Source organism: Chlorocebus sabaeus, chromosome 23, assembly GCF_047675955.1.
Source record: "Chlorocebus sabaeus isolate Y175 chromosome 23, mChlSab1.0.hap1, whole genome shotgun sequence".
NCBI classification, from domain to species: Eukaryota; Metazoa; Chordata; class Mammalia; order Primates; family Cercopithecidae; genus Chlorocebus; species Chlorocebus sabaeus.
Genome location: NC_132926.1, coordinates 12335000 through 12347927, shown reverse-complemented (window position 1 = coordinate 12347927; position 12928 = coordinate 12335000). Strand labels below are relative to the sequence as shown.

At 42.2% G+C, this 12928-nt stretch overlaps 1 protein-coding gene across 3 annotated transcripts in view; it reads left to right on the top strand.

Annotated features, from left to right (window-relative positions):
- DOCK2 (dedicator of cytokinesis 2) overlaps window positions 1-12928 on the top strand; it is a 433393-nt gene that overhangs the window by 413595 nt on the left and 6870 nt on the right. For all 3 annotated transcript variants that reach the window (XM_008015269.3, XM_073010528.1, XM_008015268.3), the window contains 3 exons: window positions 3776-3952; window positions 5399-5482; window positions 12337-12474. In XM_008015269.3, coding sequence (XP_008013460.2) covers window positions 3776-3952; window positions 5399-5482; window positions 12337-12474 — 399 coding nt within the window. The remainder of the gene's footprint in view (window positions 1-3775; window positions 3953-5398; window positions 5483-12336; window positions 12475-12928) is intronic.

The following is a 12928-nucleotide window of genomic DNA, read 5'->3' as shown; positions in this document are numbered from 1 at the left end:
CTTTCTGGAAGGGGCACACACTTCCAGTGGCTACTTGATGGCCCGGCATCTAACAATCTTGCATCAGGAAGCTAATAGGGCAAACAAATAATAGCTCTCCAATAGCCAGAGCCAGAGGTTGGCACTTTACAAGCCTTTCCTCTGTCTCAACCCAGTGATAAATCCAGGTCAGTCCATTCTTCCTGCAACAAGTTTGGCCACATACCAAGTGCCACACTAGAGCTCCCACCCAAGGGACAGTCCTCTTAATGATGTAGCTCTGGGAGTCAATGGGATTTTGTCTTCCTGAGTGGCCCTAGACCACACAAAAAGAAGTGAATATACAATGGGTCCAATTTCAACAACTATATCCCCAGAATCAGAGGGTGCAGCCTGAACCTGAGTGTAGGCACTTGCCACAGATTCTCTCCCCAGCTTAGGGCAGAGAGAGTGAGAGCTAATCACCCATGCTCAGCTTCACAATGAAGATGGAAGGAACTGGAACACACATTTAATACTCCAACCTTTTCAGCTACATCTAGAGAGTCTAGCCCCTGCCTTACCTGTCTCAGGGACTGACAGGAAGTGGCACGTTCTAAGCAATAGGGGTCTACCAAAAACAGAGACAGCAGTCTGGGCAAACAGAGATTTGAGAGGAACCCTAACATTTCAGATTGGATGGATTGGTCAGATCCTTCTTCTACACAAGGCCAGTCTGACAAGACTGGGAGAGAGAACTGTCTTATCTAATGCAGAGAAACCAACACAGAAACCAAAGGAAAATGAAGACACAGGGCAATATATTCCAAGTAAAGGAAAAAGATAAATCTCCAGAAACTGAAATGTGTGGAGTCAAGACGTGATTTACTCAGCAGGGAATCTAAATAATGCTCATGGAGATTCTCACCAAGGACAGGAGAGCAATTCAAGAACAAACCGAGAATTCTAACAAAGAAAAAGCATAAAGTATACCAAACAGAAATCATAGAGCTTAGGAATATTATAACTGAACTGGAAAATGCCATAGAAGGGTTCCATAGCAGACTAGATCAAGCAGAAGAAAGGATTAGTGAACTTGAAGACAAATCACTGGAAATCATATAACCTGAGGAGCAAAAAGAAAAGAGAATGAAAAAGAACGAGGCTGGTATAAGAGAATTATGGGACACCATCAAGTGTAACAACACACGCATTGTTGAGGCACTAAAATAAGAGAGAGGGAGAAATGAACAGAGAACGTATCCAAAGAAATGACAGAAAACTTCCCAAATCTAGGAAAGAAAATAGAAATCTAGATCCAGAAAGCCCCAAGGACAACACATAAGATAAATCCAAAGAGGCCCAAAAGTCTTTCTCAGACAAACAAAAGCTGAGTTAAGCACCGACCTGCCTTACAAGAAATACTAAAGGTAGTTCTTCAAGCTGAAGGAAGAGGATGCTAGTTAGTAATGTGAAAACATGAAAATATAAAACTTACTGCTAAAAAATAAGTACATTGTCAAATCCAAAGCATGCTAATACTTTGATGATGGTGGGCAAATTGATTATCTAGTATAAAGATTTAAAGGCAAAAAATATATAAAAGGACAACTAAATCTCTAATAGTTTGTTAAAGATACAAATTATTTTTCATGTAAATTGTGACATCTGAAACATAAAACATGGGAGGAGAGGGAGTAAAATTGAAGTTTGTGTATATGATCAAAGTTAAGTTGTTAATCAGCTTTAAATAGCCAGTTATATGTATGTTTTATGTAAGCCTCAGGATAACTACAAAGCAAAAACCTATAATAGGTTGTACAAAACGTAAAAGACCCACAGCATATCACTACAGAGAGCCATCAAATCACAAAGGAAGAATGTAATAAAGGAAAAAAAGAACAAAGAGTCTATAAAACAACCAGAAAACAATGAACAGAATGGCATTAGTAAGTCCTTACCTATTAATAATGACTGAATGTAAATGGATTAAATTCAATAATCAAAAGGCATAGAGTGAACAACAACAAAACAACCTAATGATATTGTATATTAGTCCGTTTTCACATTGCTGATGAAGGCACACCTGAGACCAGGCAACTTACAAAAGAAAGACGTCTATTGGACTTACAGTTCTACATGGCTGGGGAGGCCTCACAACCATGGAGGAAGGCAGGGAGGAGCACGTCCCTTCTTTCGTGGATGGCAGCAGGCAAAGAGAGAGCTTGTGCAGGGAAACTCCCTTTTTTAAAAAACCATGAGATCTCATGAGACCCGTTCACTATCACAAGAACAGCCTGGGAAAGACCCACCCCCATGATTCAATCATCTCCCACTATGTCCCTCCCACAACGTGTGAGAATTATGGGAGCTACAAGATGAGATTTGGGTGGGGATACAGAGCCAAACTATCTGATATGTTGCCTACAAGAGACTTACCTCACCTTTAAAGACACTCATAGACTGAGAGTGAAGGGATGGAAAAATACATTCCATGCAAATGAAAACTTTTAAAAAGAGTGTAGGGGCAGCTATATTTATTTCAGACAAAATAGACTTTAAGTGAAAACCTGTAAAAAAAAAAAAAAAAAAAAAAGACAAGGTCATTTTATAGTGACAAAGGGGTCAGTTCATCAAGAGGATATAAAAATTGTAAACACATATACACCCAATGTTGGAGCACTGAAATATATAAAGTAGACATTAGGAGATCTGGAGGGAGACATAATGATGGTAGGGTATTTCAATATCCTTTTCAACTTTTCAACATTGGACTGACCATTTAGCCAGAAAAATAATAAGAAAACATTGAACTGAAACTACATTTTAGAGCACAGTGGACCTAACAGACATATATAGAACAGTCTACCCCACAGCAACAGCATACACATTTTTCTGAGGTGCACATGGAACACTTTTCAGTATAGATCATGTGTTAGACCACAAAACAAGTCTTAACAAATTTAAGATTTTTATTTAGTTTGTTTCAGTTTAGTTCATGGGTCAGCAAACTATGGGCCATGGACCAAATTCCACCCATCACCTATTTCTGCAGTTTTATTGGAACAGCATTCTCATTCATTTACATACTGCCTGTAGGTGCTTTTGCCCTACAATAACAGAGTTGAGTAGTTGCAGCAGACACCATCTGGCCTGCAAATCCTAAAATATTTACTATCTGGCCCTTTTACAGAAAATGTTTGCCGACCTCTACTTTAGGTTTCTACTCCAGATCTCATGCTCTTGCAAACTGCACTTTTTGCCAGTTAGCTTTGGATGGCACTCTGTTTATTCTGCCTTCCAAGAGGTGTTGGAGAGGTGTTCAGCTTAATTTTCCCAACTAAAGTGAATCTACCTTGGAACAGTGACCCATCTAACAACCAGTCTTAGGACCTACTATGTGCCGGGCTGGGTGCCCACATCACAAGCTGCTCTAATCTCTCTAGCCAGTAACTCACACATAGTATCTGCCCAACCAGTACTGAAAGGGTTGAATTGGCGTGTGTTTCACCCAGATAATAAGAAGAGAAGACCTTCTCTGGGGCACACTCAGCATCTGAAGCTTCAGCAAGTACCTGATGTTTCCTGCTTCTGCCTCCCCAAAGAAATCCCTTTGTCACTAAGCAGAAAGCCAGCCTGTCTCTCCCCAGAGAGCAGACAGCCTCCAGAGCTCAGTAATTACAAGATTCTGTTATAGCCCCTTAGCGAGCATTGCCTCATTTGAATTCCCACCCCAAGTGAAATCAATACCAGTAATACCTGTTTTTAAAGTGACTTAACTAAGGCCTTTTCTTCCTGGTGATCTCATTTTCAACAGACCACAATTAGTCCTCTGGAGAATGCCATAGAAACCATGTCCACAGCCAATGAGAAGATCCTGATGATGATAAACCAGTATCAGAGTGATGAGACGCTCCCCATCAACCCACTCTCCATGCTCCTGAATGGGATTGTGGACCCTGCTGTCATGGGAGGCTTCGCCAAGTATGAGAAGGTGAGGATTTCTGTGCTCCAAGTCCACGGGAGCTCAGTGAACAGAGCAGTGGTGGGAGGACCCAGGGGGCAGATGCAGCTACATGTCACTTATCCTACTTCGGCTGTCCTTGTCCCCAAAGGGACCCTCAGTTTGGTTGGCCCTCGTGTTTCTACAGCCTCATGTCTTAGCAAGCTCCTGTCTCCCTCCCACCCTCCTTTCCACACCCTGTGCTGGGGCAGGAAGGGGCAGGAAGGGGCAGGGGTCATAAGAGCCCCTTATCTCACTGGGCAGATTCAGGTGGCTCTATTAAGGAAAGGCTCTGGGATGAGTGTGAGCCAGACCATAAAAGTACATGCCAGTTGTATAAACCCACCTCTTCCACAGAGGATGTGAAATGATGTGTACAAATGAAAAGAAATGAAACTCAGAATCTGTGAAAAGACATACAAACTAAAAGATCAACTCCAAGAGGGGAGCTATAATCTAGATATCAAGGTCATAAGTTCCCTCCAGGAAGCCACAGATTTGAGCCACAGATTTTATTTTTGAGCTTCCCGGTGTTCATGGCAAAAAGGGAGATAGCATCACTTATGTGAGTCACATTATCCACTGGAAGGAAAATACCCATTTCTCAGTAAGGAGACAGCTTTTCTTGGCATTGAAATAGAATAGAAAGTTCTTACTTGGTTTTCACCTAGCAGACACTGAAGGAAAAATGAACTCCTCATTCTAACAAATCTGTTGATGAATTTCCTATTATCTTTCCTATGTTATCAATTGATGTAAAACTAAGAATACCACACAGTAGTGTAATTCAGGGACAATAATTCCAGTCACCTAACCAATCCTTCCAGCTACCCTCCGATACCTATGCAATCATCATTGGTAACCCTTTGTGCAACCTTGAGCAGTGATAGGATATGTCTGTTTATACATGCGCACACACTAAGGACATGAGCCCCAGAAAGGGGCTGCCAGGGTCACTTGCAAAGAGGGATGCCATGAGGTGAGCTGGAACACCCACCCAATGAGATTCCTTACTGAATTATTTTCCACAGAGCAATGTTCTCAAACTTGAAAGGAGCATCAGAATCTCCTACAGTGCTTCCTGACACACAGGTCCTCACCCCACCCCCAGAGTTTCTGATCCAGGCTGTCTGGGCTGGGACTAGAGAATTTGCATCTCTAACAAGTTCCAAAGTACTGCTGCTGCTACTGGCTCAGGAACCTGACTTTGAGAACGACTTCCCCAGAGTTTGCAGCCCATTCCCACTGGGTACTGATCTGAACCTCAAAGCAGATAAAACATTGTCGGTCTCTCCAGACCTCTCACTTATGTTCCATCCACATGCCTGTGACCTCATCCTTGCCCCTCTCAAATTGAATCTTCACCCAGTGGCAAAGAGATTGGCTATGAAATGCCAAATGAACAGGAAACCCTGACCTCCTGTCTGTCTTCCCCAGGCCTTCTTCACTGAGGAGTACATCAGGGACCACCCTGAGGACCAGGACAAGCTGACCCACCTCAAGGACCTGATTGCATGGCAGGTAAAGCAGAGCTGGCAGGGGGAGCATCCTGCCCTCCTTCCTCTCCCCCCACCATGGTTCACTTGCCCCAAGCTAGGCTCTGGCTGAGGCAGCCTAAATTCACATGGCCTCCTGTCCCTTGCTTTTCAGCCCCTCTTCCAACCCTGTATCACACCTGAGCAGGTTCATCCTGGAACAGAGATTTGGGGCACTGCACTCTTGGGTGTTGCATGGTGCGAGGCAGCAATGCTATGCTGGATGGTGCTAAGATTCTCTTATTTGATGTTGAATTCAGGGGATGGCTTTTCACAGCGGGATGAAAATGAACACCAGGCCCCCACATTCCAAACCAGCACCTTCCCCCGACACCCAGCACAGGCCAATCTGATAATAGAAGACTTGAGCCCCTACTCCCACTTCTCCTCCTTTTAGAGTTGACCCAGTTTGTTGCAATAATGCTCAGATGGATATCAGATTTTGAAAATAAGTGAGGCCTTTGTGTGGTTGGTTGTGAGTCAAAGGGTCTACATCCTGCACAAGCTGCTGCTCAGCCCATGAGCTTAGAAGGCACCACCCTGCTGTCTCGGGCTGGCCACTTACCTGCCTCTCCTTCCATTCTCTGCTTGCATCCCTCTTCTTCCTGTGGACTCCGTCTTTCCTCCTTTCTCTCCTTCTCTCCGTGTACCTGTCTCTGTCTTTCTCTCTCTCTCTCAGAAGCCCGCACTTCTATTCCTTGCCTCTGTCTTTTGCCCCCCACCCCTGCACATCTTACTCCTGTCTTGGCTTCTCTTCCTCTTCTCTCTTGTTCTCCCTCTCCCTGCAGAACCAACAGTCGGCTAGATCCCTCTCATAGAGGCTTCCCCAAAGCTAGGCTTCCCCTCCAGGCCCACAGCAGCCCCCTCCTCAGACATTTGCCCACTCCTGGCTCTCAGCAAACCACCAGCAGAACACAGGGGTGGGCTCCAGAGGGCAGGAGCTGGCAGGAGGTGAGCAGTGGGTGCAGGGGCAGGTGGAGCAGCTTGCAGCTGCCTGCCCTCCCTCGCTTTCTTCTTGCCAGTCACTGTGCGAAGAAAAGCAAGCTTTTGTGGTTGGGAGTTTCTGTTACTCTAGGGAAATCAGGGAATGAGAAGCATTGGGTGCAGCCTCTTTTCTTAAAATAAGAATTCCTAATTCAGGTCCTTCTCTGCCTCTGCCAATTTATGCAAAGTGGGGCTTTAAAAATGAAACACCAAGCACTGCACAGACGCGCTTTTCCCGAATGCATGTTGTGTGTCTGTCTGGAATTTTCTCTTTCTTTTTACCTTGTGCCACCTGTGAAGCCCAAATATCCCCAAGGTCCCCACTTCTGTGGTCATCGTGCCCTTTATTATTCAAATAATGATGTTCTCCCTTAGCACCCCCAACTTGGGAAGCAGGAAGGCCAGGCTTTGATTCGTTCCCATCCTCAGATATTGCTGGGAGGCCTCAGGGAAGGCTAACATGTCACACAGATTTGCTTAGCTGTTGGATGTCACTCTGAATTCATACCATTGCCCTGGTCCTCTCCACTGGGGACCTCTTCTCATCTGGAAACAGCTTCTCCATGCTGTGTTTGCTGTACCCAAATGAACTTCAGCTTCACAGCACAGCAAATATCAAGCTGTACCTTCTAAGAAAATTCTACTACTGTCTTGGAGCTTACTAGAGGGACATTACCAACAAAGCCGGAAGACTTTGAACGCATGTACTCTGTTAAATGTGATAGCTTCTGAGAGCCATTAGCTAGGCGCCTTCAGACACCGCCCCCTAGTGGCTGCCTTCTCCTTAGCACCACCTGCTGATCCTGGGACCACCTGTACAGAGGCCCACCTAACCCCCAAACGAGGTTGACCTGAGCCATATCCCTCCCACCCAGAACCCAGGCACCCTAACTATGACCCCAGGCACCCTAACTATGGACACCTGCATGCAAAAGATGCAGCCCTGCTCATAGCAAAGGCAGTCTTTTAACATTATCACACCCAGCAGATTAGCTCTTCCCTACCTGTGTCATTCCATTTGTTCTTGCAACTTACATTTATTGAGCCTCTATTGTGTCCTAGGCATAGTCCTAGGCAACAGAGATAGTGATGGACGAAATTGGGCCTGCTCCCTACTCACTTGGAGCTTAATTCTAAATTGGATCTTGGTTTTGCAAAGCCAAATACACTTTGAATTTACTTAAAACACGAGAAGGTTAGATTTCAAGGGGAGTGAATGTATTTGTACCTCTAGCACCCGAACAAATGCTGAAGCCTTCAACGTACATTTGGTGTTCAATGTTTTGCAGATTTCAGGATCGATAGCTTGTTAATTTCTTTTCTTTGTGAAGACTTTCTCTCTATTTTTTGGAATAAAAAGATGTCTGTAGTATGCTCTTTTAAAGCTTTTGTTGTGAAATATGATGTACAGAAAAGTGCACATAAAAATATATAACCCACTTATTTATCAAAAACATACATCCATTTGACCACCACCCAGATGAAACAGAATTCTGCTAGCTCCCCTAACCCTATTCTTATGCCTCCTTCCCTAAGAGTGAGCACTGTTCTGCTTTTATAGTAATCATTTCCTTGCTTTAAAAAAAATACTTTACCACCCAAACACTCATTCTTAAACACTGTAGTTTTGATTTGCTTAATTTTGACCTACATGTAAACAGAATCACATAATATACAGTCTTTCGTATCTAACTTATTTTGCCCAATGTTATGTTTGTGAAAGTCATTCATTTTGTTGTACAGAGTTATGATTCACATTCATTTTCATTGCTATGTAGTGGTCCATACAGCTGGCTTATGTAACTATACCACAATGTATTTCTTTATTTTTCTACTAATAGAGAATTGGGTTTATTTCAGTTTGGGGCTATTACAAGTAATGCTATTCTGAACTTCCTTGTGTGTGTCTTTTTGGTACACATATGCAAAATTTTTGTTGGGTATATACCTATGCATTGACTTGTTTTGTCATAGCATATAAGGATATTCAGCTTTAGTAGGTAGCTAATACTTCAGTAGGTACCTACTAAAGCTGAATATCCTTATATGCTATGACAAAACAAGTCAATGCATAGGTATTCTATCACTATAGGTTAGGTTATTTTACCTGTTCCTGAACCTCTTCTATCAATCTTCTATCACTATAGGTTAGGTTATTTTACCTGTTCCTGAACCTCTTATAAATTGTATTATACAGTACAGTATGTACTACTGTATCTGTAGCTTCTTTTGCTAAACATAATGCCTTTGAGATTCTTCTGGGTTGTTGCACCTACTAGAGGTTTGACTTTTTTTGTTTCTAAGTGTCATCTATTGTATGTGTATCTAAATTACCAATAATATGTCAATTTATTTATCTATTCTGTTGGACATTTGGGTTTTTTCGGGTGTTTGTATATTATGAATAAAGTTGCTATGAACATTCATGTTTATGCCTTTTGGTGGACCTAAGCACTCAATTCTTTCAGTATACGTGTAGTAGTGGAATTGCTGGGCCATGCACATTTAACCTTACTGGACACAAGAAGCAGTTTTTCAAAGTGGCTAAATCAATTTTCACTCCCACACAACTTCTAAGTCAGTTGATTCACATTCTCCCTGACACTTGATACTGGGAGTCTTTTTTAATTCTAGTCCTTCTGGTGGATGTGTAATGGTATCTCAGTTTAGTTTTAATTTGCATTTCCTTCATGAGCAATGATGTTGAGCACCTTTTCATATGCTTACTGCTAATTGGATTGCCCTTTTGTGAAATACTTTTTCAAATCTTTTACTTATGTTGTTAATTGAGTTGTCTTTTTATTATTGATTTGTAGGAGTTTACATATATTCTAGATATGCGTCTTCTGTCGAATATATGTATTGCAAATATCTTCTCTTAGTCTGGCTTGTCTGTTTGCTTTCTTAATGATGTATTTTGATGAACAGCAGTTGTAATTTTGGTCAGGTTTAATTTATCATATTTTTTAATGATTAGTGCTTTTGTGTCCACTTTAAGAAACCGCAACTACCCCAAGATCATGAAGATTTTCTTCTATGTTTCATTATGAGTTTTTATTGTTTTATCTTATACATTTAGGTGTATGATCCATTTTGACTGATGTAAAGTAAGAGGCAGATTATTTTCTTACACAGATTTCCAATTTCTTCAGCACCATGTATTGAAAAGACTATTTTCTCCCACTTTTGACCCCCAAAATTGACCACATATGTATTTGTCTATTCTGGACTTTCTATTCTGATCCATTGGTCTATGTCCATGCTTATACCAGTACCACACCATCTTGAGTCTTGAAATCTAATAGTAAGTGTACCCCAATTGTTGCTTTTCATCAAATGTGTCTTGCCTCTTCTAAGTCCTTTGTATCTCTATAAATTTTAAAATAACCTTGCCAATGTTTACATACTTCTCTAAAATACATTGAGATTTGGATTAAGTGTACATTAAATATTAGATTAAATTGGAGAGAATGGCTATCTTCTCATCCATGGACATGGAATATCTCTCCATTTATATAGTTCTTTAATTTTTCTCAGCAAAATTTTGTGGTTTTCACATATTTTTTCTTTCATATATCTTATTAGATCTGCTCTTAGGTATTTGATATTTTAAATTCTATTGTAAATGGTATTGTTTTTAAATGTTATTTTCTGTTTGTTAACTTTTCATAATACACTCATCTTATGATCTTTTGTAACATTTGTACTTCTTATAGTTATGTTTTTCAATCCTAATATTGGTTATTAGTGCCTTGTATTTTCTTGATTAGTCTTCTTAGGAGTTTATTAATGTTGTATCTTTTCAAAGAAACAAATTTTGGCTCTGTTGATCCTCTCTGTTGTAAATTTGTTTTCTATTTTTATTCATGTCTACTCTTACCTTTATTATTTTCATTCATTTCCTCCCTTTGAATTTAGTTCACTGTTCTTTTACTAATATCTTGAGATGGATGCTTAGCTAATTTATTTTCTATCTTTTCTAATATGTAAAACTAAAGCCATAAATGTATCTCCGTTTACAACTTTATCTCACTACTTTTTATATGTAGTTTTTCCATTAGCATTCTTTTTTATATAAAATCTTTGTCTTTTTCATGAATGGAGGATCTTTTCTGTTCCTATATATTAGTTAAATTTTTTAGAAAAACATGTTTTCGTAGGCTCTCTTTATTCTATTTCTTCCAAATTCATTCTGTTTTTTCTTCCTTTATTCTTTCCTTATTTTCTTCCTTATTTGTTTCTTCCCTGTCTGTTGGTCTGGTCTCTGTCTTTCATATTGGAGACTTTCCTCCAATGTCTGGTGATGCTTGGCATTCTCTTCCTAGTTAAGAGTGAGGCTAAAGAAAATCTGTGTACACGAGAGAGGGCCTTGGCAACTGGGTAGCATTGCTGTGTGCTAATGGAATGACCCACAGATGCCTCCCTCTACGTGGGACCATTCATATTCTCCAGAGTCAGACCCTTCAAGCTGTTCTATAGAAAGACAGTCCCAGCTGCTACACTGCTGGCCATTTGGGAATTGGGAAGTGGAGGTCTCACGATCCAAATGCAGACTTTCTCTTCAACTCCTTATTTGCAGTCTGGCTCCTCATTCTGCCTTCTGTTGTGCCTGATGCCCCTAAGCCCAGAGCTCCTTGTTCTAATTGTTCTAGATGATAAGCTCCTCCTTCTTGAGAAAATGGGAAAATAGAACACTTGGCTGCAGGGTGAGGCAGTCAGAAAATCTAACTGCTCCTGATAAAGGACTTCAACACATTCCTCTGTGTTTGGCCCCTCAGCTCACCTACCTTCTCTGTAGTGCCTGGTGCCTCCTGAGGCCCTCCGGCTTCATGGAGACAGATTGGCTTCTTCTGTCACCACCTCCCTCCTCTGCTCTGGAAGGTCAGTTATGTCCTCCCACCTCCTGGCACCTGCACACATTGTGGGGCAAGTTTATGAATGTCTTCAAGTTTCACTGAAGATTTCAGTTTCTCCTTCACCTTGTCATTTCTGGGGGACCTCCAATAGAAGTAAGCAGAAATATCTTTATGTCATCATCATGAAAGCAATTTTTCCCCAAATAATTCATAGTCTACCCCTTTGCTCCCCTGGTAATGTTTCCCTGAGACCACACAACTAAAGTTCTCAGCTTCTCTTTCTAACAGTGCCCACCATGGCTCTGCTACTCTCCCTTAACATAGCTGCCACTTAGACAATGTCCACTGACCTCCCATGGGGACAAATAAGACTCCAACTCCCTCACATCAATCCTCTCCTTTTCCCTCATGTTCCTAAGGCTTTTACATCACTTTTCAAAGCTCCCTACTGGTGGGTTCGCTTTATGATATTAGCACATTTATATCCTTCTTCAGCACCTGCATAAAGTGCAATTGGCTCCATGTGGTAAGATGAGGCTATGCCCCCTCCTCTGTTTTCTCTCAGCTCTTGCCTTCCTCTATCTCCCAGCTTCTGACATTCATCCCTTCACTTTAGTATTGCCAAGAACATCTTACGCGAGGTTTTAAATCAATGCAACAGAGATTCCCCTGCTCTGATCCCCACACTTTGCCCTCAGGTAGATTCTTTAAAGGGGCCATTTTCCCAAGCATGTGGCCTCTCATGGGGAATGGGAGAGTCCAGCCCTCCTATGAGGCAAGGGAAGCTGAGGGTCTTCCTCCCCTTTCCAGAGCAAACCACTTATTTGCAACTTTCCCCATTTCCCATGGCTGGGGACCTTGTGTGCAGGTTTCTGAGGACCCTGAAGCCCTTGACGAATTCTTTGCAGGCAGACTTGACTGCAGCTGCCTTGATGGGCTGGGTGCCAGGCTGTGGCCCACCAGCCAGCCTCTGGCTCATTCTTTACCACTTTCTCTCCAGATCCCCTTCTTGGGAGCTGGGATTAAGATCCATGAGAAAAGGGTGTCGGATAACCTGCGACCCTTCCATGACCGGATGGAGGAATGTTTCAAGAACCTGAAAATGAAGGTGGAGAAGGAGTACGGTGTCCGAGAGATGGTATGGGTGGTTCCTATGGCTTGAAGGGGTGGGACTGGGCAGGGTGGAGCAGGGAAGGATGCTGGAGGCTGAAGTTGGAAGGGACCCAGCAAAGGAAGCTGCTTCCAAAGAAGATGGTGATGGCCAGCATTGCTGGATCCCATCCAGGGGAACCCTGCTGGAAACTTGGTCCAGCAAAAGTAACCCCCAGACAAACTCCAGTTACAACTGGATTGTGCAGATACCAACTACTCAAGGGACTGTGTAATAATAATGAAAGCTACATTGATGCAGCATCTACTATATGCCTGGCCTGATTCAAGCACCTGACATCTACTAGGTCATTTAATCATCACCACAAGCCTGAGAGGCAGGAATGATTTTTAACCGCTTGTATTTCTTCTGAGGTTCAGAAGGTCAGGTAACTTGCCAGAGGCTATGTGGCAAATGAGTGTGCGACAGAATTTGCATCTGG